Here is a 22,913-nt window from a genome sequence, read left to right as displayed (position 1 = left end):
GGGGCCTCCCTGCTGGTGCACGGGGTTAAGCACAGCACTATGAAGCAATACGCAGTCTCTGCAGCATGAGTTTGATCCCCGGCCCACCAGGGAGCAACCCACATGGCAAAGCAGACCTTTCCTGTTGCGCCCGCTGCTCCCCTCAGCACTGTGTTTCGGTCAGTCTGCCTGTTCTGTTCCCCACTCTGTCTCTGGTGAATCCTCTCACCCCCCACACCTCTGGCCTGTTCCCCAGCTGTTGTATGCATAAATAAATAAAATATTTTTAAAATAAATATGTGAACTTAACTAATACATGAAAAGAACAATAAAAACACAAAAAATAATATAAACTCAAAGCAAGTCATGTGATCCTTATGTAAATGTCCACACATGGTTTGGAAAAGAATGAAGCGTGATAAAAATAGTTGAAGTTGTCTGTGAAGATGATTTTTTTTTTCTGTGTAACTGTTATGAAAAAGTTTTGTTTCCCCAAAAGGCTCAAACTACAGAAATACATAAAGTACAGCAAGTATCTCAAAGCTTTGAATAAAGGCCAAGGAAACATCTTTAGAACTTCATGTTAATATTATGTTTTTATAAAGAATAAACAAAGTCTTGTAATTTGAAAATACAATAAAAGAGAAGGGAAGGGGGAATGCTCTTTTAGAGCACAGATAATCTTTTTTTCCATACCAAGAGTTCTTAAGAGCTCTATCTGCTTAAGCTCTATCTGCTTTGTAACACAAAAGGCGGATAATATCTCTAAGTGACTGCAGACTATAAAGTAACTTTTGGTTAGAAGAGGTAGGCTAGGAATTTATCCCAGAACGGATGAAAACCCCATTTTCTCTGGCACCTTCATCTAGATTCTTTTTTTTGGCACAAAAGTTAGAAATTCTTGAATGGTGGCTCTCTCAATATTTTGTTATACTTTGCTCCAGTAGGAGAAAAAAAGCTTTCTTGAAATTTCCATGCAATACAGAATTATTTTGATAGCTTTGTCAGCATTTCTAAATTCTAACCAAATGTCCTAATAAAATAAAAAATACCTCTGGATCCCCAGCACTCTTGCCCTGGAAGAGCTCTTAGCTTTGCAGTCACCAGAGTTAGCAGGTATGTTTCGAAAGCAAGACTTACCTTCTCATCACCCCTCCCAAGACCTGACTAGACTAGCTACACATCAGTATTTTTGCGGCATCAGTCAAGAAGTGAATCCTGTGGACAGAAAGCCTTGGCTGAGCCCTCACCATTCCACCCCATGCTCAGTTCTGGGGTGGCCATCTGGTCAGAGTTCATCCTACGACTTCTGGTGCAACCAAGGAGAAAAGGAGGTCACCTTTCCCACTGGGATTGTTATTGTAAGAACAGTAAGCCTGAAGCTATAACAACTTCCCACATGGAGAGAGCCTGCCTGAGAGTGCAGCCAAAACAAAGGAAAACAGTGTTGAGAAACAGAAAAACCGAGTCTGGGAGACTGACCAGCTAAGTCTGAAGCTGGCGCCCCTAGTAGTTTTGGGGTTCCATTCGCCAATGAATATGCAACCCCACCCCAACAGTTTGTTTTCTTTGAATCAATTTGAATTGGTTTTGTCCCATGAATGGAAAAAGTCCTAGATCAGTTTTTGAGCTACAAGTGAAAGAACACCTGACTAAAAAATGGCTTAAGCAAAAGATGTTTATTTTCTCATGTAACAGGCAGCTCCAGGACAGGGAGCTCCAGAACTATCAATTCCACACTACAGCACAGTCAAGCCACCGGGTTGTCTTCACCCTGGCAATCCTCAGATTTCTACTGGCTTCTGTCTCGGAATCACAGTGATTGCAAGATGGCTACCTGTGCTCCAAGCTTCACATCCTAATACGCGGGAAATTTCTTTTTATCAGAGAGGAAAAACATGTTCAAAACCCACCACTTGTCCTTGCTCTCACTCTGACTCGCTGCCTCTGTTCTTCTCAACTACTCACCATCAAAGGAGAGTGGAGTCATGAGGGTGAAGGCCAAGTGACTCGGAGGGGCCCATCTTCCCTGAGTCTCTAGCAAGACACCTGACCAAAATTAGGGGTCTACTGAAGGGGGAGGTGGCTCTTGGATAGGCAACTAACACTGTCTACTGTAAGTTCCAATACAAGCACTGGTATTCACTAAGCTATCCATACCCAAACATTCACGCAAACAGCCAAGAACTTGACATTCTAGACCAAATGATACAAACCATTTTAATTTCCATTTGTGTTAAGTGCACAATAATTTTAGTTCTTATTTTTAAGGAATTATGGAAACTGACCGCAAGCCTTTAAATTCCTTGGAGTATTCCTTACAGGTCTTTAAGAAATGCCCCAGAATAATGAGTATTAGTTATGCAGCTTATTTTCAATGAGCCTAACGGCAAGAAAGAGATGTTAATGAACTATCCTCCCATTTCTAGAGCTCTCAGACTATCTCCTTGGCTAAGTTTGTTACACTCACGAAGATGTGCAGCTGAAGGGTCTCCTAAATACAGAGCAAGGACTCTTTGAGCAAAACTGTCTTCTCTTTACTGAAAGTCAATATTATCTGGTTGAGTCTCTTCCTTAAAATGTAACATTACCTAGGGATTATGAGGTTTAAATGAGATGGCAATATGAAAACAGGCCAGGATCTGGCACGTCTTAGTATCATGAAGTCCAGACCAATTCGAGGTGCTGAACCAGGGTAGTAGGAGCACAGCTGGTAATGGGGGAAGGTGAACGGGGAGAGTCTGAATGTTCGGCTTCAAAGCTAATCTAAACCATCACTATATTGTGAAAGAATCATGAAATATACTAAACAAGATCGACAAGGAAAAGAGCCTTGTAAAGCTTCAGCAGCGATAAGGAAAAATTAAACGTTGTTAGTGGGCAAGTGGAAACTAGCAAACACAACTACAATATAAAAAATGAAGGTAAGCTTAGCTGACATTACTAAAACCTTATTTACTATGCCTGAAGCATTCCCACCCACATTTTAGTCTTGATTTTAATACTGAAAATGTGGTAAGGTCCCTGCTTCTTCACAAACCACTTCAATGAACCAGTGTGTGAGCTCACACCTGTTATTACACTCATCCATCCCCTCTAGAGGCTAATTACCTTAACAGTTAATTGCCACAGGAAACAAAAGAGAAATGTAACTGGGGTAGAATGAAATGCTCTCAGAGACTTTAACTCTGACTGACATAAAAGCGAGCCATTTCTCAACTATTACGTGAGAGACACTTCTGCCTGCAAAATCATCAATTCTATGAACTGTTAATTACTTGCCTTAGTTGAGCTGGGTATCAGCACTTCCTAGAAGCCCATTCCCACCCAGAGGTCAGTGTACCCCAAGGGTAGCTCTAGGAGAACTGAGCCATGAGGTGTGACGTTTAGGAGGTCACTGCCTGTGTCCTCATCTGTAGAACGGGATCATAACACCCTTGTCCAGACTGCAGTAAGCATTAAATGAAATCAGGTATGTACTTAATTTCTTGTGGTTCCTGGGGCATTAAGGAGGCACTCAAAAAATGGTAGTTAGTGTTACTACTTTTATTATAGAATTACCAATAAGCACTTACCTAAAGAAACAACAGCCACACTCTCTGGTAAGAAATGTAATCTGTATCGGATCAGTAAATGCACTAATATGATGCAGATAGCTGTAGGGAAAAATGAGACATTGTTATCACAGTCTGATTTTTTGAATGATAAACATCAAGTTCAATGTTACTACTGGGAGGCTCCCAGGGAAATGGAAACTGGCAATGACATAGAAAACTTCAGTTGTATTCTCAGTCTTTTATTTCTAAACCTGGACATAGACTCAGAACACATTACATTTTCTCCCTTTTTTTTTTTTTTTTTTTAAGATTTATGCATACAAGAACTGGTCTGTAAGCCAGAGGTGTTGGAGGGGGGTGGGCGGTGGTGAGAGGATTCACCATAGAGAGTAGGGAGCAAAACAGGAGGATCTACTGAAATACACTGCTGAGGGAATAGTGGGCGAGGCAGGAGAGGTCTGCTGCACCATGTGGGTAGTTCTCTGACCGGCTGGAGATTGAACTCATGCTACAGTGGCTAGAGATAGCTTGACAGTGCTGTCTTTAACTGCTGCGCCACCAGGGAGGCCCTCCATTCTTTTTTTTTTTTCATGTCTGAACTAGTTTATTTTCCAGTGATTCTAGAAAGGGCAACAGACATCTAATTTTTTTCCCTAAGTGGTTAAACCTTCTATCACCATTTAAAATTATTCAAATGTGGGCCTCCCCAGTGGCGCAGCGGTTGAGCGCTGGGTTACGAAGCTGCCCGCAGCCTCTGCAGTGCTGGTTTGATTCCCAGCGCTCCCCAGCCACCGGAGGAGGGTCCCACATGGCACGCAGACCTCTCCTGCCGCCCGCTGCTCCCCTCAGCAGTGTACTTGGGTCCTTCTGCCTGCTCTGCTCCCCGCTCTGGTGAATTCTCTCACCCTCCCGCGCTTCTGACTGTACCCAGTGCTTGTATAAATAAATAAATAAATCTTAAAAATAAATAAATAAAAAATAAACTAACTCCTCAAAAAAGGAGTTTAAAAAAAATAAAATTATTCAAATGTCCCTGATTCTGAGAAATGTTCCTCAACTTTTTAGAAGTAATCAACTAGAAAACTCTAAATGGTGAGGAGAAAGTCAAGGAAGTCACTGGCTTTCATGTAAATGTAACTCCAACAGAATATGTTAACACAAAGTCTTTTGCCACCATAGAAGGAAATGAGGAAGTTTTAACCACAGAACACCCCTGGTTTGATGATAACATCAGAGACCTACAGATGGGGTTCCTGCTCCCCAGATAGGTATTGGGGCTCCCACTAGTTGAGAGATCCCTGTGAACCAGGCGCTGCACCAAGCACTTCCCAAATAATGGCTCCTTGGACCCCTGGCACCTCTCTGCACTAGCTATTATCACCACTGTGTCCATTGATTAGAGGTGAGAAGACTGAGGCTTAAGTCACATCACTGGTAGGTACTGCAGTGTGAAGGCCCATTCCCATGCAGGGCCGGAAGCATGGGCACCCACTGCTTACCGCCCAGCTGCCTTCCCTCCTCAGTCACCAAAATAAGCACAGTGGGCCTCCCTGGTGACACAGGGGTTAAAGTCTCAACACTACCAAGCTATCGCCAGCCACTGCGGGCATGAGTTTGATCCCTGGCCAGGAAGCTGACCTGCATGGCACAGCAGAGCTCTCCTGTCTCCCTGCTGCTCCCCTCAACAGTGTATTTCAGGAGATTCACCTGTTCTGCTCCCCACTCTGCCTCTGGTGAATGCTCTCAACTCCCCAACAGCTCTGGCTTATACCCCAGTTCTTGTACACATAAATAAATACATCTTGAAAAATTAAAAATAAGCACAATATCTGACTTTCTGCTCATGGGTGCTGTCATGAAAGAAAGGAAACAAATGGATGTAAAACTATTGAAAGGAATAAGTATTTTTGGACCAAAAATAAAAATGTGTATGTTCACATAAATAATTCCTAAATGTACGTTAGTGTGCATGCCTCTCTCTCTCACTAGGCACCTGGTAAACCTTTGCATCAATCACAGTATTATTTTAACAGTACTAAAAATAATTTTGCTTTTTTTTTTTTTGGAAAAGGAAATGTTTCAACAATCTCTGAGCTGTTAACTGGCTACCCTCAGAGCCAGCACTGACAAGTTGGGTATCTTTATTCCCACCAAAAAGTACCAGGTGGCAGAGAAAGGAAACAGTTATAAATATAGAAATTTTGTCCTCCTTTCATTCTGTGCTTTAAACTATCAATCTGTAGTGTTATTTTATTATAAATATTTAACCCAGTTAGAAAAATTCTACATTATATTCTAAGAGCAAGAAAAAAGTTCCAATGTATAAGCATAACACAGGGCCGGCCAGCAGGCCTACGGTCTAGGGGGCAGAAAAAGGGAAGAGAAATAAAAAGGTCTAGGAAGCTGAATCAGTGTCCTCTCTTTCTTTGCATCAAGCTGGAAGAAAAAATTAACTTAAAAAATTTACTCACATACAGCAAACAACTATTTGCTCCTAAGTAAAAAAACAAAGGGGAAAACTGTCCACAGACCGTTAAACACAGGGTTGTCAGAGTCAGGGAATTGTCAGCCAATGAGGTCCGAAAAAACCACCCACAGGTGGGAGAACATATTTGTAAATAACATTTTGTAAGGGTCTAGCTTCTAGAATATCTACTCGTATAATTCAACAACAAAAATGCAACTTTAAAGAGGCAAAGGAGCGGAACAGATATCTCTCCAAAGACATACAAATGGCCAATAAGCGCATGCAAATATGCCCAACGTTATTATTCATTAGAAAAATGCAAGTCAAAATCAAAAAGAGAAACAACTTCATACTCATAGGATGACTATAACTAAAAAGCAAAACAAAATTGGGAAAAAGACAAGTGTTGGCAAGCATGTGGAAAGATTAGAATCCAAACACATTGATGGTACAAATGTGAAATGGTGCAGCTTCTGTAAAAAGTCTGGCAGTTCCTGAGAAAGATACACACAGAGTTACTGTTCAACCCAGCAATTCCACTCTAGGTATATATCTGGGAGAAATAAAAACAGGTCCACACACTACACATAATAGTTCACAGCAGCATTACTCACAATAGCCAAAAAGAGGAAACAACTCAATGTCCATCAACTAATGAATGGCCAGATGATGTGGAAGAGCCATACAATGGAATACTATTTGGCCATAAAATGGAACGCCATTCTGACACAGGCCACAGCTTGCATGGGCCTGGAAAACATGATGCTAAGTGAAAGAAGCCAGATATGAAGGCCACAGATTGTATGATTCCATTTGTATAAAATATTTTGAATAAGCAAATTCCTAGAGGTAGACAGAAAACAGTATTTACCAGAGACTGGGGAGGGATAAGGGAGGAAGCGCAGTGACTACTTTTAATAACACTAGGTTTCCTTCTTGGAGGGATGAAAATGTTCTGGTGATGTCAATAACCAGACAGTGGTGATGGTTATACAACATTGTGAATATACTAAATGATGCTGAATTGTACGCTTCCAAATGGTCCATGGTTCTAATGTTATATTTATTTTACCACATGCACATCTTTAAAAAAAAACATTAGATACAGGAAACGCTAACATGGAAAGACGTCAAAGACATTGTGTGAGATGAAAAAGCAAGGTATAGGGCTCCGTACATATTAAAACAAATGCCCATGCTTACAAATATGATTGTCAATACATCTTTTTTCAAATACACTTGGAAAAAGAGAGCAAGAAGGGAAAAAAAACCCTCTTGTAAGGTATAGCGCAAATTAATATGCTTCTAATTTTTCATGTTTGAGGTAATAATTATGGAAACTATATTAAAACAGACACATCAATTTTAATAACTTAAATTTAATAGCCCATTGCAAAAATGTTTGTGTCAAATGATACTAATTGTTAACTCTAGTGTAAGTCAATAACTGTGACTCACCATTCCTTCTATGGAGTCAAAGATCGCAAGGGTTAAAAGTCAGAAGATTTCAAGCTTCTAAAAGTCAAAGTGACTGACCTTTGGAATCCTTCTCGACAAAGGGGAATACCTCCCTAGTGGCCCAAGGGTTAAGTCAGCGCTATCACCTCTATGGCCTGAGTTCAATCCCAGGCCAGGGAGCTAACCCACATGGCACAGTAGACCTCTCCTGTCTCTCCCACTGCTCCCCTCAGGAGTGTACTTCAGTCAATCTGCCCATTCTGCTCCCCACTCTGTCTCTGGTGAATCCTCTCACCCCCTGCACCTCTGACCTACACCCCAGTTCTTCTACACAAAAATAAAATAAAGGGACACACATTGTAATCCTCTGACATGCTTATAGGACATGAAAGTTACAATTTCATTTCACTTAACTGAAATAGTAAATAAAAGTGGCAGTGACTGTGTTACAGGCCAGGAGCTCCTAAAATCTGCAATGAACGGTGGACTGATTTCCTCAATTCACCAAAGTTATCTATTAACAATAATTTTTTTTACTTTATCAAATTTACATTTTTTGACATCTAATCGGGAACAAAAATACAAGATACATGTATCTTGTTGATAATATATAAGATCAGAGGAAAAAAAATGCTTTCAAATTCATTCCATTCTGTTATGCATGTTGACCCACACATTAAACTTGAGATACCAACTCAAACTGTCCAGAATCTGATTAGGTGAAAAGGAAACCACCTTAATGTGATTGTACAGTATAGGTTTATGATCTCTTTGAAGAAAAGACAATCCAGGAGAAAAAATACAGGTCAGCCCTTTCTGGCCACAAACATGTATTAACACTAGGCAGGATTTTGCCTAGATTAAAAAGCATGTTATAAAAACCTGTTTTGTAGTCTCTGGCACAAGCTAATCTTAAATACTCCACACCCTGAAAACTGCTTTGAAAAGTCTTACTCTTTTCATCTTCCCGTTAAAAAAAGTGATTACAAAATAAAAGATTTTTTCCAGAGCTGCTTTTTATATTCTCTAAAATATCAAGTTAACAACAATGTAAACAGACTAATCATACTCCTTTTGGATTAAGGACTCAGGTGTAAATATTTCTTGATCAAGAAAAGAACTGCATTTCTTCTTTGTGTTTAACTACCATGACAAAAAGGAAAACACAATGTTCTTGATTGTTCAAATAATCCCTTAGAAATAGAATTCAACTACATTTTCGACAAAACAATGGCCTGGGCACCATAAATCTGGGTGGGACACTACACTTGAGCACGGCGACGTGTGCACTGAGTACCTTTTCTGGGAGACCCAACCCAGCTAAGTCTGAAGATGACGCCACTGGTAGTTTTGGGGTTCCATTTGCCAATGAGTATGCAACTCCACCCCTACAGTTTGTTTTCTTTGAATCAATTTGAATTGGTTTTGTCCCATGAATGGAAAGAATCCTAGATCAGTCTTTTAGCTACTAGTAAAAAAAGAGTTGACTAGAAACTTGTACATCTTGAGTACTTATCAATAATCAATGTAAAAGATTTAAAAAGCCTATGAGAGTTAAGTCCTAGGATTTTAAATAAAATTATATTTTAAAATAATTATATTATTAAAATTATTTGACCATTAATAGTCTAAATATAAATGTAAAAGAGGCTACACTTTTCCTCAAAAACAAACCAAAAAAAAAAAAACCCCCAAAAAAACCAAAAACCAAAACCGGTCCTCATAGTCATCAGAGAATTTCCTGCACCTTGTAATCCAATTGTACCTTTCACTCTTCTGAAAAGATCTGATCTAATTAGAAATATGACTCAGTATCATTAAAGAATAGGAAATGTCAACATGCCGACTTCACTATGTCTACGTGAGCTTGGACTTGGGTCAACTTCTAAGCTATTTCTTCCTCAGTCAGCTAATCCAAAGTGGTTATGCAGTTTCAACTGGATTTTTTTGGTGTAGAACTTTATTTACTTTCCAGTGTCTGGGAAACATTTCAGTTATTGCCTTTTATCTAAGCTTCTGATATTGGGCAACCTGGATCAATGTCTAGACTCCCAAAAAGAAGGCATGCCAATCACATAACCTCTCTGGGCCTAAATCTCCTTCCTTGCTAAAGGAGGTGCCTTGATAAAATGAGATTTTGAAAGAAAAGCACAGGTGGTACATAGATTTGTCAAGTCATGACAATGGCTAATGGGAATGGCAGAGGTTAAGGGCGACTGCGTCACGGAAAAGGTGTCTGATCTTTTGATCGGCAGCAAAACCCTTCATTAAAACTTTATATGGAAGCCAAGTAACAGCTACAATAGACATAACTCAGCTCTGGTCAGAAAGTTGTGTGCCCTTTCATTTGACTCCCCTCCACCTCTTGCAACCACTAGCAGCTCTCACTCTCTCTTATGAGCAGAGTTTGAAATCCACTAAACTACCAGATGTTCAAGGTTCTTTTGAAGTCAAAAATTCTTTCATTCTTGCTTTCAAAGTATATCTAAGTTATTACATAAAGGTCACGTCAGAACTGCTAAAGAGTAACTCTATTATGGTATGAAATGATTATTGTCCCTTAGTGTTTGAAATGAAAACCAAATGGAAGATTTGACAAGGTAAATAGAGGTTTAAACGACAGGATTAACCATACAGACAGCCCACACAGACACTTAAGATGGCAGATGATGGTGTCTCTGCAATCACCTAGGACCAGGAGGCTGAAGAAAATGGTCATGCCGCTTGACTGCTCCTCCTGCTGAGCCTGCTCCCCCGTCTGCACTGGGAGAATGGGCTTGGCAGGGGTGGGGAGCACCAGTTTCGTAGTGACAAGGAGGGTGGTGTGGAGGGTGACATTGAAAGCTTCATGAGTTGTATTGGGGAACCTGTTGGAGGACATAAAAAGCAGTGGAATTAGAGAAAGGAAAAAAGGGCCCTGGGTATCAGTGCAACACACACACACACACACACACACACACACACACACTATACAACCCTCAGGAGAACCTGGCATAGAGCTTTAGGGGAATCAGAAGTCTTGCAATGAATAGGCATGCATAGGAAAGAAATTGATTTAAGAAAAGTTCTGTTTGCCATCACAGGAGGATACAAGAGGCCTCAGTGCTTCAAAACACAACCACTTAGAAGACAAGAACAAGAGGAAATCCAGGCTGGGCCATAAACAAAATGCCGCCTGCTCTTTGGCATTTAATGTGGCTTTAAACAGAGGCAAAGGGGTGTCCTGTCACATTCCAAGGTCCAACATTATTTTTTTGATGCCTTTATTTCTCCAATTTACATTCTTTTCCTTGGATTACTTCCACATGGTGAAGAAGTCACCTGCATTTGCCCAACTGTTGATCTGGGCAAATAGTCTCAGATTTCTCAAGGCTCAAATGCAACTTCTTTTGCAATACCCCACTCTATCCCTCGCTTCCATTCTCCCCTCACACTGTGTTGGGAATATTTTAGTACAATATTGACATGATAATCATCACAATTGTCATTACAACAGCTATTGCTTATTGAGTACTGTTTCATTTCAGGGACTAGGTAACATACACTCTATCATTTAATGTATATAACACGACTGAGGTGGGTATTATCATGGTCTCAGCAAGGTTGCATAACTTGTCAATATCTCAGTTAGCCAGCAGTAGAATCAAGCTTTGTGACAAACCTGAAATCGCTAGATTATACAACCTCTTTTGCTTTGTGCTGTTGTGTTGTTGAGGCCCTGATTCAGTGTCTGGCACAAAGTAGGAACTCAATAAGTAAGGTGATTAAATGAAATGACCACCAGACCAAGAGACCCATTTGAAAAGTCCGCAAGGGAGTCAAATTTCAAGCAAGGGTTCCTTGGTAATTCTTACATACATTCCACAAACATAGATTGGGCATCTGTGACAAGCAAGGCTATGGCCCACAGGTATGGAGACGGTCCCCACCCAGAAGTACCTGCAAGATACAGACCCCATCTCTCTAGCTCATCTTGCACAACCAGTCCCCTGGTACTCTATATTCCAGTGCTTCTGCCTTTGTTTCTGTCCCTTTCTCACTTCAGACCTTTTGCATTTGCTGTTCCCTCTCCTATCCCTTCTGGTCGCTAAAGATTGAGCTGTCATGTCACTTCTTCCTGAGCAGCCTCTCCCTCTTTCCCACTAGTGCATTTCCTTCAAAGTACTGAAATCGTCTTGTCTATTTATGCTCTGTCCACTAGGATGCAAGCTCCCTGAGGGCAGCTCCTGCTTAGCCTGCTTCACTACCATGTACCAAGGGCACGGCCAGCAGGGAGTGAATGAATGAAACTGTGGAGACAGAAGCGAAAACTGATGGTTTCAGCAGAGGAAGTCAGCTGGTAAAATGCGGGGTGCGGGACTTCCTGGATGATAGAATGACCGAAAACTGGGAAAGCGAAATTTAGGCTGCGGTTTCGCGAGACGGCTTCTGAAGCCAGCGCTGGGCGGGAGCCCCAGCCCGAGCTTCTGCTCTCCAGGGGGCTCGAGGCCCGCTGCGGCCCAGGCCCTCCCGTCCCGCCCTCCTGGCAGGGGCCAGGACTCCAGTCCAGGCCAAAAGGCACAGGGAGCTCCGCCTTCCGGGGCCGGAGGGCGGCCTGTGGCGCTCGCTGTCACCCGCCGTAGCCCAGCCCTGCCGCCTCCGCCGCCCTGGAAAAGCCCACTCACTCCTCTTCCGCCATGTTCTCCCCCATCCTGCGGAGCCTCCAGGACCACCGAGTTCGGAGCCGCGGGGCTAGGAGGGCCCGTGTTTGCTTCCGGCTTCCGCTGGAGATGCGGGCTGACCGGCGAGCGGGGGGCGGGGCCTCGGCTGCGGAGAGCGACCCTTCTGTCCTTTCGTCTCTATGGCCCGAGCGAGGGGGGGATGCTCCCGGGGCGCTTTCACCGCGGGTGGGTGCCCGGGGCCTCGTGACCGTCTGGCCCCCCGAGATATGCTGGCTTTTCCACCACAAGGCGGGGACGTTTGGGGGGAAACTCCTGTGAGGTAACTGTGACTCACGTGAAGGCAATCTTTCCACCAGTGCCAGGACTTCTCAAAAGTTGGCAAAGAAGCTTCTGGCCTAGGCCATGCTGAGGGTCCCCAGGGGACACTTTCCCAGCAGAGCCGCAGGTCCCTCAGCGTAAAGAGGGCTGACCACCAACATTTATTGAATTTTGTCATTAAAATGCGCTGCGATGATCTAACAGTGGATCATCCTTTCGTCTATTCATTCAGTCAGCAGGTATCTGTTAGAGGCAGTGGTCTGTGCTGCTGGGGAGACGGTGAGGAGCCAGGTGACACTGGAGGGATAGGAGGGACCCCAACAGGAAGGCTGGCACCCTATGGTAAGACCCCCCTCTGCTGCTCCCTCCCCTTCCTGGTCCAAGCCCTCCTAGTTCCTCTGTGTAGCTGTCACTGCAGCTCCAGTGGTCTCTCCCCTCTGCCATTGTTCCTCATGGTTTTCTACACAGTGGCTGTAGTGATCCTTTAAAAGCCCTGTCACTCCACTCACAACCTCCACTGGCTTCCAATCACAGAGAAAAATATCTGAGAGCACCTACAGACTCAACGGGCCTCTTCCCAGCAGAGACCGATCACCCTCCCTCCTCTTACACACTTTGCACTGTGTTCGCAGTGGCTTCATCAGTGCGCTAGGAGCACACCAGGAACATCTCTGCACTCATGAGCCTTTATCTAGAACGCTTTACTCCTAGTAGGCACTGGGCTACCACTTTTCCCACTTCTCAGGCCTTTGTTTAACCCTTTCCTTATCCCTTAGCCTTCTCTGACCAGCCCATTTATAATCCAAGCTCTCCCCCCTCCCTGAGTTCTTTTTCTCCTTAACATCCAACATATGATTATATGTTTTGTTGTTTTATTGCGAAAGCCTAGAACACATGGAGTCGGAACTCAATAGTACATGATCATAAAATAAAGAAGTTGGTTAATTCTAAATGTATTAGGAAACAGAAGATTTTTGAAGAGTTGGACAGCCCAACTTTTGTCAGGGCTTGCTTGCTTGTGGAGAGTTGATTGGAGGTGATGGGGGAAGGGAAAGTCCCCAGATGGGCTGGGAAATCTTTGCAAAAATCTAGATGAGAGCAGATGACAGTTTGGGTTAAGGTGATAGATACCACGGAGGTGGCAGGAATGTTTGGGCTCTGTGCATATTTCAAAGATCAGGTTTCCTGCTAGACTGTGGCATGTAGAAGAAAGAGAAAAATCAAGCTTGTCAAGATTTTGGCCCTGAGGAAGTGGGTGGAGATCCACTGGCTTAAACCCAGAGCCCTCTGCCACTCCAGTATCTCTTGTTGTCAAAACTAACGGAGAGAAAGTATTTAGGATTACTCAGTGTTTATTGAGCCCTTCCTGGGGTGTGGTGCTGGCTATTGTTTTCTTAATTCCTAACATTTCTTTGAGGTAGATACTATCATGAGTCCTGAACTGAAGCATCAAGAAGTCAAGCCACCTTCCTGATGTCACACAACTGGCAAGTGGAGCCTGCGATTCAGGTGCAGAATCTGTCTCTTTGGTCCCCCCTATTTCTCGTGATGCCCGTAATTTTTCTGACTCTAAATTGGGGCTCATAGCTTACTTTGTGCTTGTAACGCAGAGCCTGTCAGGAATGAACTGGCCCAGAGAGGATGGAGAGCTGGGTTCTCTCAGAGAGAGACATTGACTGAGAACTTGAGGCTGTTATTCATCTTCCAGCCCAGACAGCCCCACCTAGCTGGGGTCAGACCCCTATGGGCTGGGGGTGAGCCTCTTCACTTCAGGGTGCAGGCTGTGGGCCAGGCAGGAGAAAAGCTGGACCCTGCGTTCGTTCTCCAAGAGCTGCCTGGTTCTGCCTGCCATCATAGCTCCTGCTATGCCCTTGTCATAGCTCCTGTTGTCAGGGTCAGGTCCAGCCTTTGTGGCTGTCATGGTTCTGCAGCCAATCAAGAAGTTGCAGAGCACCTGCTCTCAAGCCTATGGGCAAGGTCAGGTCCTTCCCACCTATTCCCGGGAAGGAATCTATTGCAAAATCCCCAGTCATTGCCCTGAGGCAGGCAAATAAAACCACTTAACATGCAGTTCCTGGGCTCCTGGGAAGTGCTAGGCTGATTTGGGTCTGGCACAGATTACTGCATGCTCTGGTGCCAGGCAGCCCTGTGCTGCCCTAACTTAGGACCTTAGGCTCTGTAACCTTAGACACCCAACCCAGCACCCTTAGAGTCTCAGGGCCCCAAAGTTTTCTACAGAGCCCCTCTTTCAAAGGCTGTTAAGGGGGTAGAGAAAGCTCTTACTTAGTTCTTGTCCTATTCTCCTAGATCCAAGCTTTCTTTTTATTCAGCTCTCAGCTTAAAAGCCACCTCTTCAGGGAAGCTCTCCTTGAACACTCAGTCTAAAGCAAGGTAACAGACTTTTGTAAAGATCCAGGAAGTATTTTAGGCCTTGTGCTCTCTGTTGAAACAACTCAGCTCCTAGGCTATAGTGGCAAAGCTGCCACAGATGATTTAAATAGGCCTGGCTGCATTCCAATAAAATTCTATGGAGATTGGGCCTCACTGGGGACTCAAGGGTTAGGAAGCAACCTATGAAGCAATCCACAGCCACTGCAGCACAAGTTCAATTCCCAGCCAGCCAGGGAGCAACCCACATGGCGCAGCAGACCTCTCCTGACTCGCCCGCTACTCCCCTCAGCAATGTACTTCTGTCAGTCTGCCTGTTCTGTTTCCCAGTCTGTCTCTGGTGAACCCTCTCACCCCCCACATCTCTGACCTGTACCCCAGCTCTTGTATGCATAAATAGATAAATCTTTAAAAAAAAAAAAAAAAAAAAGGAAAAGAAAAGAAAATGGTAAAAAAAAAATTCTATGGAGATTGAAATTTGAAATTCACGTCATTTTCCCATCTCATGATATATTCTTTTGATTTTATTTTCAGCCTTTTAAAAATGTGGAAACCATTCTTAGCTCATGAGTCACGTGAAAGCAGATGGCAGGCTGAATTTGGTCAGTGGGCTGGTAACCACTGCCTGTCTAAAGTTGTAAACCAGCAGCGGCAGCCCTCCTGCCCGCCTGTGCCTGTGCAGGCGTTCCTCTTTGCCAGCCTTCTCCCTTCGCAAAGCAGCAGAGGCAGCTCTTCTCTCAAGCCTGCCTACTTGTGACTATGCAGGCCTCTCTTTTAACAAACCTGTCCCTTGCAGGGCAGCTTTCTGCCCGTTTGTGTCTCAGCAAGCGTCCCTTACTCTTCTCTCCCTTTTTATAATAAATCTGCCCTTTTGGATATTAAAAGAAATCTTTAAACAAGCATTGGAGGCATTTATCACCATCATGTAAGTCAGTCTCTCTTCCTCTTCCCTTCCATTCTGACTTTATCATCCCTTCCCTCCTCCAGTCCAAAAGCTCCTTGTTGGCAGGGAGCTTTCTCTCCTGCCTTTCAGCAGTCCTTCATTTCTGCTACTGTTCCTGGGACATTTACTGTGTACCAGACATCATTGCAAGTGCATTATATTCAGGAATTTATTTAACACTTAAAATGACCCTACAAGGTGTACTCCGATAAGCCCAGTTTTCACAAATGTGGAAAGGTGAAGTCTTTTTCACCACTCTTTTCCCAGAGCTTAGAAAATGCCAAAGCTATCCACAAAACCAGAGCACCAAGAAAACTTTTAAAGAATTTGACATTTCTTTTCTTTCTTTCTTTCTTTTTTTTTTTTTTTTAAAGGAATCCACATGGTATATCAGTCAGGGTTCAATCAGAGAAGCAGAACCAGTAGGAGGTGTGTATTAAGAAATTTATTACCAGCCTCCCTGGTGGCGCAAGCATCAGCACTATGAAGCAATCCGCACCTACTGTAGCACAGGTTCGATCCCTGGCCAGGGAGGTGACCCATATGGCCTAGCAGACCTCTCCTCTGCTCCCCACTCTGTCTCTGGTGAATCCTCTCACCCCTCGCATCTCTGGCCTACATCCTGGCTCTTGTATGCATAAATAAATAAATCATTTTAAAAAAGTTATTGCAAGGAGTTGACCTAAAACTACACAACTCTATTATCTTATAGCTAGGTAGGTTAGACGTATCATGGGAGTAAAATGAAGGTGTTGGCATACTTGTGTTCATTTTGGAGGCTCTACAGAAGAAGCAGTCTTCTTGCTTTTTCTAGCTTCTAGAAGCTGCCACCGCCCATGTTTGTGGCCCCATCCTTTCTCTTCAGAGTCAGCAAGGGTATGACTCCAACCTCCACTCTGCTATCAGACGTGACTCACTGGAGTCTCGTGATTATGTTGAACGCCCCTGGTTGTAGTCACTGGTCTCCTATCTCAAGGTCAGCTCACTAGTAATCTTAATTCTCCCCTGTTGTGCAATAAAACATTCGCTCAGGGTCCAGGGATTAGCTGGTGAATATCTTGGGAGGGAACATTATTCTAACCACCACACCATGGGGAAAAATAAGATCATTGTTGGCCTCCTTCCTCTTTAAAAAACACCACTTAGTATTGTTTCATATTGATTTACTCCCAATGGGGTAGCATTGGGAATGAGCCTTTAATGTCTGTGGACTTTATCTGGCCCTGGCCACTTAGTGGACAAGAGGAACCAGAATTACCAGGTAGAATGTAAAAGTTGGGCTAGTAGAATTCAGTTGAGTCAGGTGTGATAGCTGTATCAGAGTTTGTTAAGAAATACAGATTCCATATTACTCAGCAATCAAAAAAAGTAAACTCATGCAATTTGCAGCAACATGGATGGAGCTGGAAGGCATCATGCTCAGCGAAATAAGTCAGAAAGAAAAAGAAAAATACCAGATGGTCTCACTCATAGCAGGAAGTTAGAAAACCTTAATAAGGCACCAGGAAAAAGACTAATTGCAATAAAGTAAAAATCAAAATCAACAAGCAACTATAGACCAGAGACACACTACAGTGGGGGTTGGGGGGAGGAGAAGAGGAATTAGGGTCAGAATAAGGGGGGGGTGGGAATTGTATGGGGAATATAACCAAAATGCAAATGCATACATTATGCAAAAATGAAAAATGATGTAAGAATTATATAAAATAAAATAATTTATATTAAAAAATAGAAATATAGATTCCAGTCCTATCACAGATCTGCTGGATTATGAATGGGGCCTGGGAATCTAAATTTGTCATTGACGCGCCTCCTTTATAGCCAACTCTGCTGTATCTGTATTTTACCTCTTGGAGGTCCTACTGCTGCTGCCCCAGGGCTGCTTCTCAGCACAGAGCAAGCCAGTTGTACTGGGGGTGCTCCCAGAACAGCCCTCAACCAATGGCAGGAGTCGGGATAAATGTCCCCCTTCCCCCTCCCCTCTGCAGGGTAAGTCTGAGGTGCATGACCTAAACAGTTCCCCAGAATTCTTAAGCAGGGGAGACTCTGAAGCTGACTCATTTGACAACACACCTAAGCATATTTTTTCTTTCTTGGATGATATAAACAGGTGGGCGTATGACTTTGTTTTGAAAATCTGCTTTGAGGGTCATGGGTTTTGAAGCATGAAGCTCTCTTTATACTTTCTCCTTTGAAACAGCATTTATTCAGGGAGTATTTTAGAATTTCCTACCTATTGAAAATCCTGTGAAAATTGTGATATATATATTTATATATATAAACCCTCAAGGACTAGAGAACTTTTTGGAGAACAATAGTAAGAACATTTTGGAGAACATAAAGTGGATTAATTGGTAAATGACTCAACAGATCTAAGAAACCAAATCCTCAAGCAGCCTTAGGAAAAGCCAATATCACCCTGATTTACCCCCAGAAATTCCTCCCAAGGCTCAGAAATTTTAACTCTGAAAGTAAAATTGAAATGAGATGGTGAGAGGAGGGTATAAGATAAAGAAAATGGGCTGAAAGTCTGTTTGAGAAGCAGATTTCCAGATCTTCCCAGCCACCACTTGGCTTAAGTGACTGTGTACTTACCTGGAGACAGTAAAATAGGGTGTGCCTAGAGTTGGGGGTCCCAGCATATTTGGGAGAATCCATTCCTTGTCTCTTCTAGCTTCTGGTGGCTGTTGGCATTCCTTGGCTTGTGGCTGTTTCTCTTCCTTTACCATGTTCATATTGTCATTTCCTCTGTGTTTATGATTTCCCTCTACCTCTCTTAAGGACTAAGCACTTAGCTTATTAGTACCATCTGGATTTTAATAACCCAGAATTATTTCCTAATTGCATGATCTTTACCTTAGTCACAGCAACAAAGTGTTTTTTCCAAATGAGGCAACATTCACACATTTTAAGGACTTTACATGGATAATTTTTGGGGTGGTTTATTAGCCTCATGCTGAGATCTCCCTTTCCAGTCCTTTCCCACATCTGTGGGCCCTATTGCGGGCCCTATTGCTCACATGCAGAGGGGCCAAGCAAATTGTTTGTAGTGACTCTCCTCACATTACTTCAGAACCAGGTCTGCTAGGCAGGAAACTGCAAGAGTCTCCTGGAAAACCTGACTAGACTGAAAGGAATAACATAAGGATGCTTTAACGTCAGGAGGTTCTGTGCTCAAAGTCAACAGCCTTCTTTCCAACACATGCAATGGTCAGCTTCTTGGTTCTCTATTTATTATTTATTTCAAGATTTATTTTATTTATTTTTGCATACAGGAGCTGGGGTGTATAGGCCAGAAGTGTGTGGGGGTGGGGGTGGAGGTGAGTGGATTCACCAGAGACAGCGGGGAGCAGAACAGACTGATTGACTGAAATACACTGCTGAGGGGAGCAGTGGGCAAGACAGGAGAGGTCTGCTGAGCCGTGTGGGTTAGCTCCCTGGTGGGAAATCGAACTTGTGCTACAGTGGCTGCCAATAGCTTCATGGTGCTGAGACTTAACCCCTTTACCACGAGGGAGGCCTGGTTCTCTATGTTTAAATATGACCAGAATACCAAGAAATCGTAGACAGCTGATGATACCCTTTTACATAAAAAATGAGACCAAAACAAATAGAGAAAAGTAAGAGAGAGAAACAGAAATAATACCAAGGAAAAAACTAAAAAACAACTTTTCATAGAGTTACCATGAATCAAGAATAAGATGCTATAAAAAAAGGAATATTTTAAAAACAGGGGCTCTTGAAAATTAAGAACATGACAGTATAAATTTTAAAAAATTAAGGGCTGCAAGATAATTTGAGGGTTTGTCTCAGACTGTAAGACAAAAAAATGAAGATGGAAAATAGGAAAAACAAGATACTTATGGAAAACTTTCTTAAAAATTCCACATCTGAATAATGGGCATTTTATTAAGAAAGGGCATTTTATTAAGAAACTGAGAGGGAGGAATCATTGATAAAATCATTCACAAAAATTCCCCACAAGAGGACATGTGTTTCCACATTGAAAGCATTTACTGAGTGCCCAGCACATTGAATAAAAATAGACTGACAGTGAGAACATCATAACATTTCAGAATACCAAGAATAAGCCTCTAGAAGTGGGGGGAATTAGATCACATTTAAAGCTTCAAGAGTAGAATAACTTTGGACTTATTAGCAAAGACTTGGAACCAAAAAGATAATGGAGTCATGTATTCAAAATTCTGAAGGATAATGATTTCCAACTTAAATTCTATACCTAGCTGAACAACATCAAAGAAGCCAATAGAATAAAATCTCAAATCTCTTCCCACACACCCTTTCTGCAAGGGCTACTGATGACTGTGGAATTCCAAAAGTGTTTGGAGCAGGGATGGGTCTGGCAAGGGAGAAAGAAAAGATACATGACCTGAGAAACAAAAACCAGCACAAGAGAGAAGTAAATGGAATTCCCAGAGGATGCTGAAGGGAGATCCATGATGGCCAGAAGGAGTAACTAGTCCAAATGCCAACTGGTTTGAGGGCTCTGGGGAGATTTCTTCAAGAAGGTAAACAGGTAGACTTTCTGATGTGTTAGAAGCTGTTGAGAGGGCACTGGGACCACCAAAATAGACTTTGGAGTTGAACTGAAAACAAACGCCAAGAAAAACATGATGGCTTGTGGTAGGGGTAGGAAATAAGACAATTATTAACTCAAGGAAAAATGAAAAGCTATGCAGGGAAGCAAAGGACTTTGTATTGTCATTTACCATGGAACTTAGCTGTGAGTGGCATTTACATAGGCACACCTAAGTAAATAGTAAATATTGATCTTACCAATATAATCACATAACTATTCTTGAGAGAATGGGGAGATGGGAAGAGTGTGCACATGTGCTGGTAGAAGTGAGGGGAAGGAATGAGCAGGATCCTCATGCTGTAGTAGGAAATCAGATTATATGGAAAACTGAAAATTTTGGCAGTGGCAATTGAAACTTGTTATCTAAAAACATGGAATTAAGTAACCCCCCACCCCCCATCAGGTTGTCTTTGGGGAGGGGAAAATGGAAGGCGCGAGGGGGGTAGGGAGGTGTGATTTTAGAAACTGACTCTTCAATTTATGTGCATGCATAACCTGAATATAGTTGAAGTTTAAAACCAAATGAAAAAAGACAAGAATAACATAGTAAAATGCTGTTGTGATCACATTTGCCTCTGAAGTGTGCATCATGGGCATTGTTTTTCCTTTTGACTTATTTCTGATTTTTAATTTTTTTTTTTCCTGCAAATGATGTGTGGTGTCAAATGTGGGAGGAAAATTTATTTTTTCAAAAGAGAAAGAAAAAGGTAAGGGCAGGAGCCTCTTAGAAACCAGTGCTTCCATCTGTCACAGATCTTGATGTGGGGACAATGGGAAAGGACAGAGAAGTCATGGCGGGTAGGGCTGGGGAGTCAGGATTGACAGGGCTTGGTGACTCAGAAAAGGGAGGTGAAGTCGTGTCAAAGACAAAAATATCAAATCACCGTGGCCTTGACTTCCTGTGTTTAAATAAATATGACGAGCTGGCATGTTTCTAGTCTATGAAAGATGACTGGCAGCCACGGAAGGTTTCCAGTGACAGGCACAGTGTCAAAGGGCTTCAGTAACATTTTCTGCTTCTATTCTTGCTTACCTGCTACTTTGCAGTAGTGCAAGTGGTCTTTTTTTTTTTTTTTTTAATGTTTCTTTGCATTTATCTTATGCTGAATGTATTTCCAGGTCATAGGCTTTTGTTCCTTCAGTTTCTTCTGGGATGTCTTTTTCTTCTGTGCCACCTCCTCTTCTGGCTTAGGGAGCAGTTGCTCTTCTTCAGTCTGGTTCCTTGCAGTGTGGTTGGGAGAGCTCATGTAGGGGTTCATCTGACCATGAACTTCCTTATGGCTCTTAAAGACCAAAAGGGAATTTTTTTTTTCCTAACAGAGGGAAATTAGAAAAATCCCAATTATCCACTAGTACAAGAGTAAATAGATTCTGAAATGATGACTCTTATCTGTGGATGCTGACTCTGGAAAGGCCCCTGGGTCGGGCTTTGGCAGTGTGGTGTAGTGGTTGAGGTCATGAGCCCTAAAGCCAGATGACCTGCGTCTGCATCCCAACTTGGCCACCAACAGCTATGACCTTGGCCAAGTCAGTTAACCTCTCTATATCTCAGGTAACCCTATCAGTAAAAAGGGGTTAATAATAGTGCTTATCATGTATAGCTATTAGGATAAAATGAATTAATACACAGAAAGCAACTTGCATATGCATTGTAAGTACCAGTAAACCTTAGCTTTTACCACTGAATAAGAAATAGCACAAATTCACTTTAGCATTTAAAAGTATGTCTATGCATTAAAAAAATATGAGATAATTTCTAAAATGCCTTAGAACGATGACTGCTTTTCAGTGTCTTTCTCATGCTTTTCTTGTATAATCAGAAAACAAATTTTAAGTTGAGGATGGGACCTTAATAGACATGTGGAGGCAGTGTTGAAACAGTCATGCATTATTTGCCTGGCTACAACTGTGTATGTTGGAGGACTTTTTTTTTTTTTAAGATTTATTTTATTTACTTATGCATATAAGAGCTGGGGTGTAGGCCAGAGGTGTGGGAGTGAGAGGATTCACCAGAGACAGATTGGGGAGCGAAACAGGTGCATCTACTGAAATACTGCTGAAGGGAGCAGCGGGTGAGACAGGAGCAGTCTGCTGTGCTATGTGGGTTAGCTCCCTGGCGGGGGATCAAAGATCAAACTCATGCCACAGTGGCTGGCATAGCTGATAGTGCTGAAATTTTAACCCTTGCGGTGGCATAAGGGTTAAGTCTCAGCACTGTCATGCTATCACTGATGTGGCATATGATGCAGCAGACCTCTCCTATCTCACCCGCTGTTCTCCTCAGAAGTGTATTTCAGTAGATCCATCTGTTCTGCTCCCCACTCTGTCTCTGATGAATCCTCTTACCCCCTGCACCTCGGGCCTATACCCCAATTCTTCTATGCATAAATGAATAAATAAATCTTAAAAAAAGAAAAGCTGAGGGCAACTATATAATACCTTAAAAAAAAAAAAAAAGAAATTCTTGCTAGAAGACAAAATCACCCATGTTTGCTCAAGTCCTCTCCCTGTGAGTCAGGATGAGCCTGTTAAAGGCTAGATG

General features: G+C 42.6%; 2 protein-coding genes across 2 annotated transcripts in view; one reads left to right on the top strand and one right to left on the bottom strand.

The window, feature by feature from the left end:
• Positions 1-12,201, bottom strand: part of SLC9A8 (solute carrier family 9 member A8) — a 58,880-nt gene extending 46,679 nt beyond the window's left edge. Inside the window, exons 1-3 of the mRNA XM_037500220.2 lie at positions 12,126-12,201; positions 10,150-10,328; positions 3,555-3,635 (exon numbers count right to left, since the gene is read on the bottom strand). Of these exons, the coding sequence (XP_037356117.1) occupies positions 3,555-3,635; positions 10,150-10,328; positions 12,126-12,151 (286 nt within the window). The 5' untranslated portion in view covers positions 12,152-12,201. The remainder of the gene's footprint in view (positions 1-3,554; positions 3,636-10,149; positions 10,329-12,125) is intronic.
• Positions 12,202-13,892: 1,691 nt separating this feature from the next.
• Positions 13,893-22,913, top strand: part of B4GALT5 (beta-1,4-galactosyltransferase 5) — a 126,067-nt gene continuing 117,046 nt past the window's right edge. The window contains exon 1 of the mRNA XM_054698181.1: positions 13,893-13,949. The gene's annotated coding sequence lies outside the window, so the exon portion shown is untranslated. The remainder of the gene's footprint in view (positions 13,950-22,913) is intronic.

The sequence above is a fragment of the Talpa occidentalis genome, unplaced genomic scaffold (assembly GCF_014898055.3).
Source record: "Talpa occidentalis isolate TD23 unplaced genomic scaffold, MPIMG_talOcc4v2.1 talOcc4.10, whole genome shotgun sequence".
Taxonomy (NCBI): domain Eukaryota; kingdom Metazoa; phylum Chordata; class Mammalia; order Eulipotyphla; family Talpidae; genus Talpa; species Talpa occidentalis.
The sequence above is the reverse complement of the archived record's forward strand: the minus strand, read 5'-3'. Positions and strand labels throughout refer to the sequence as shown.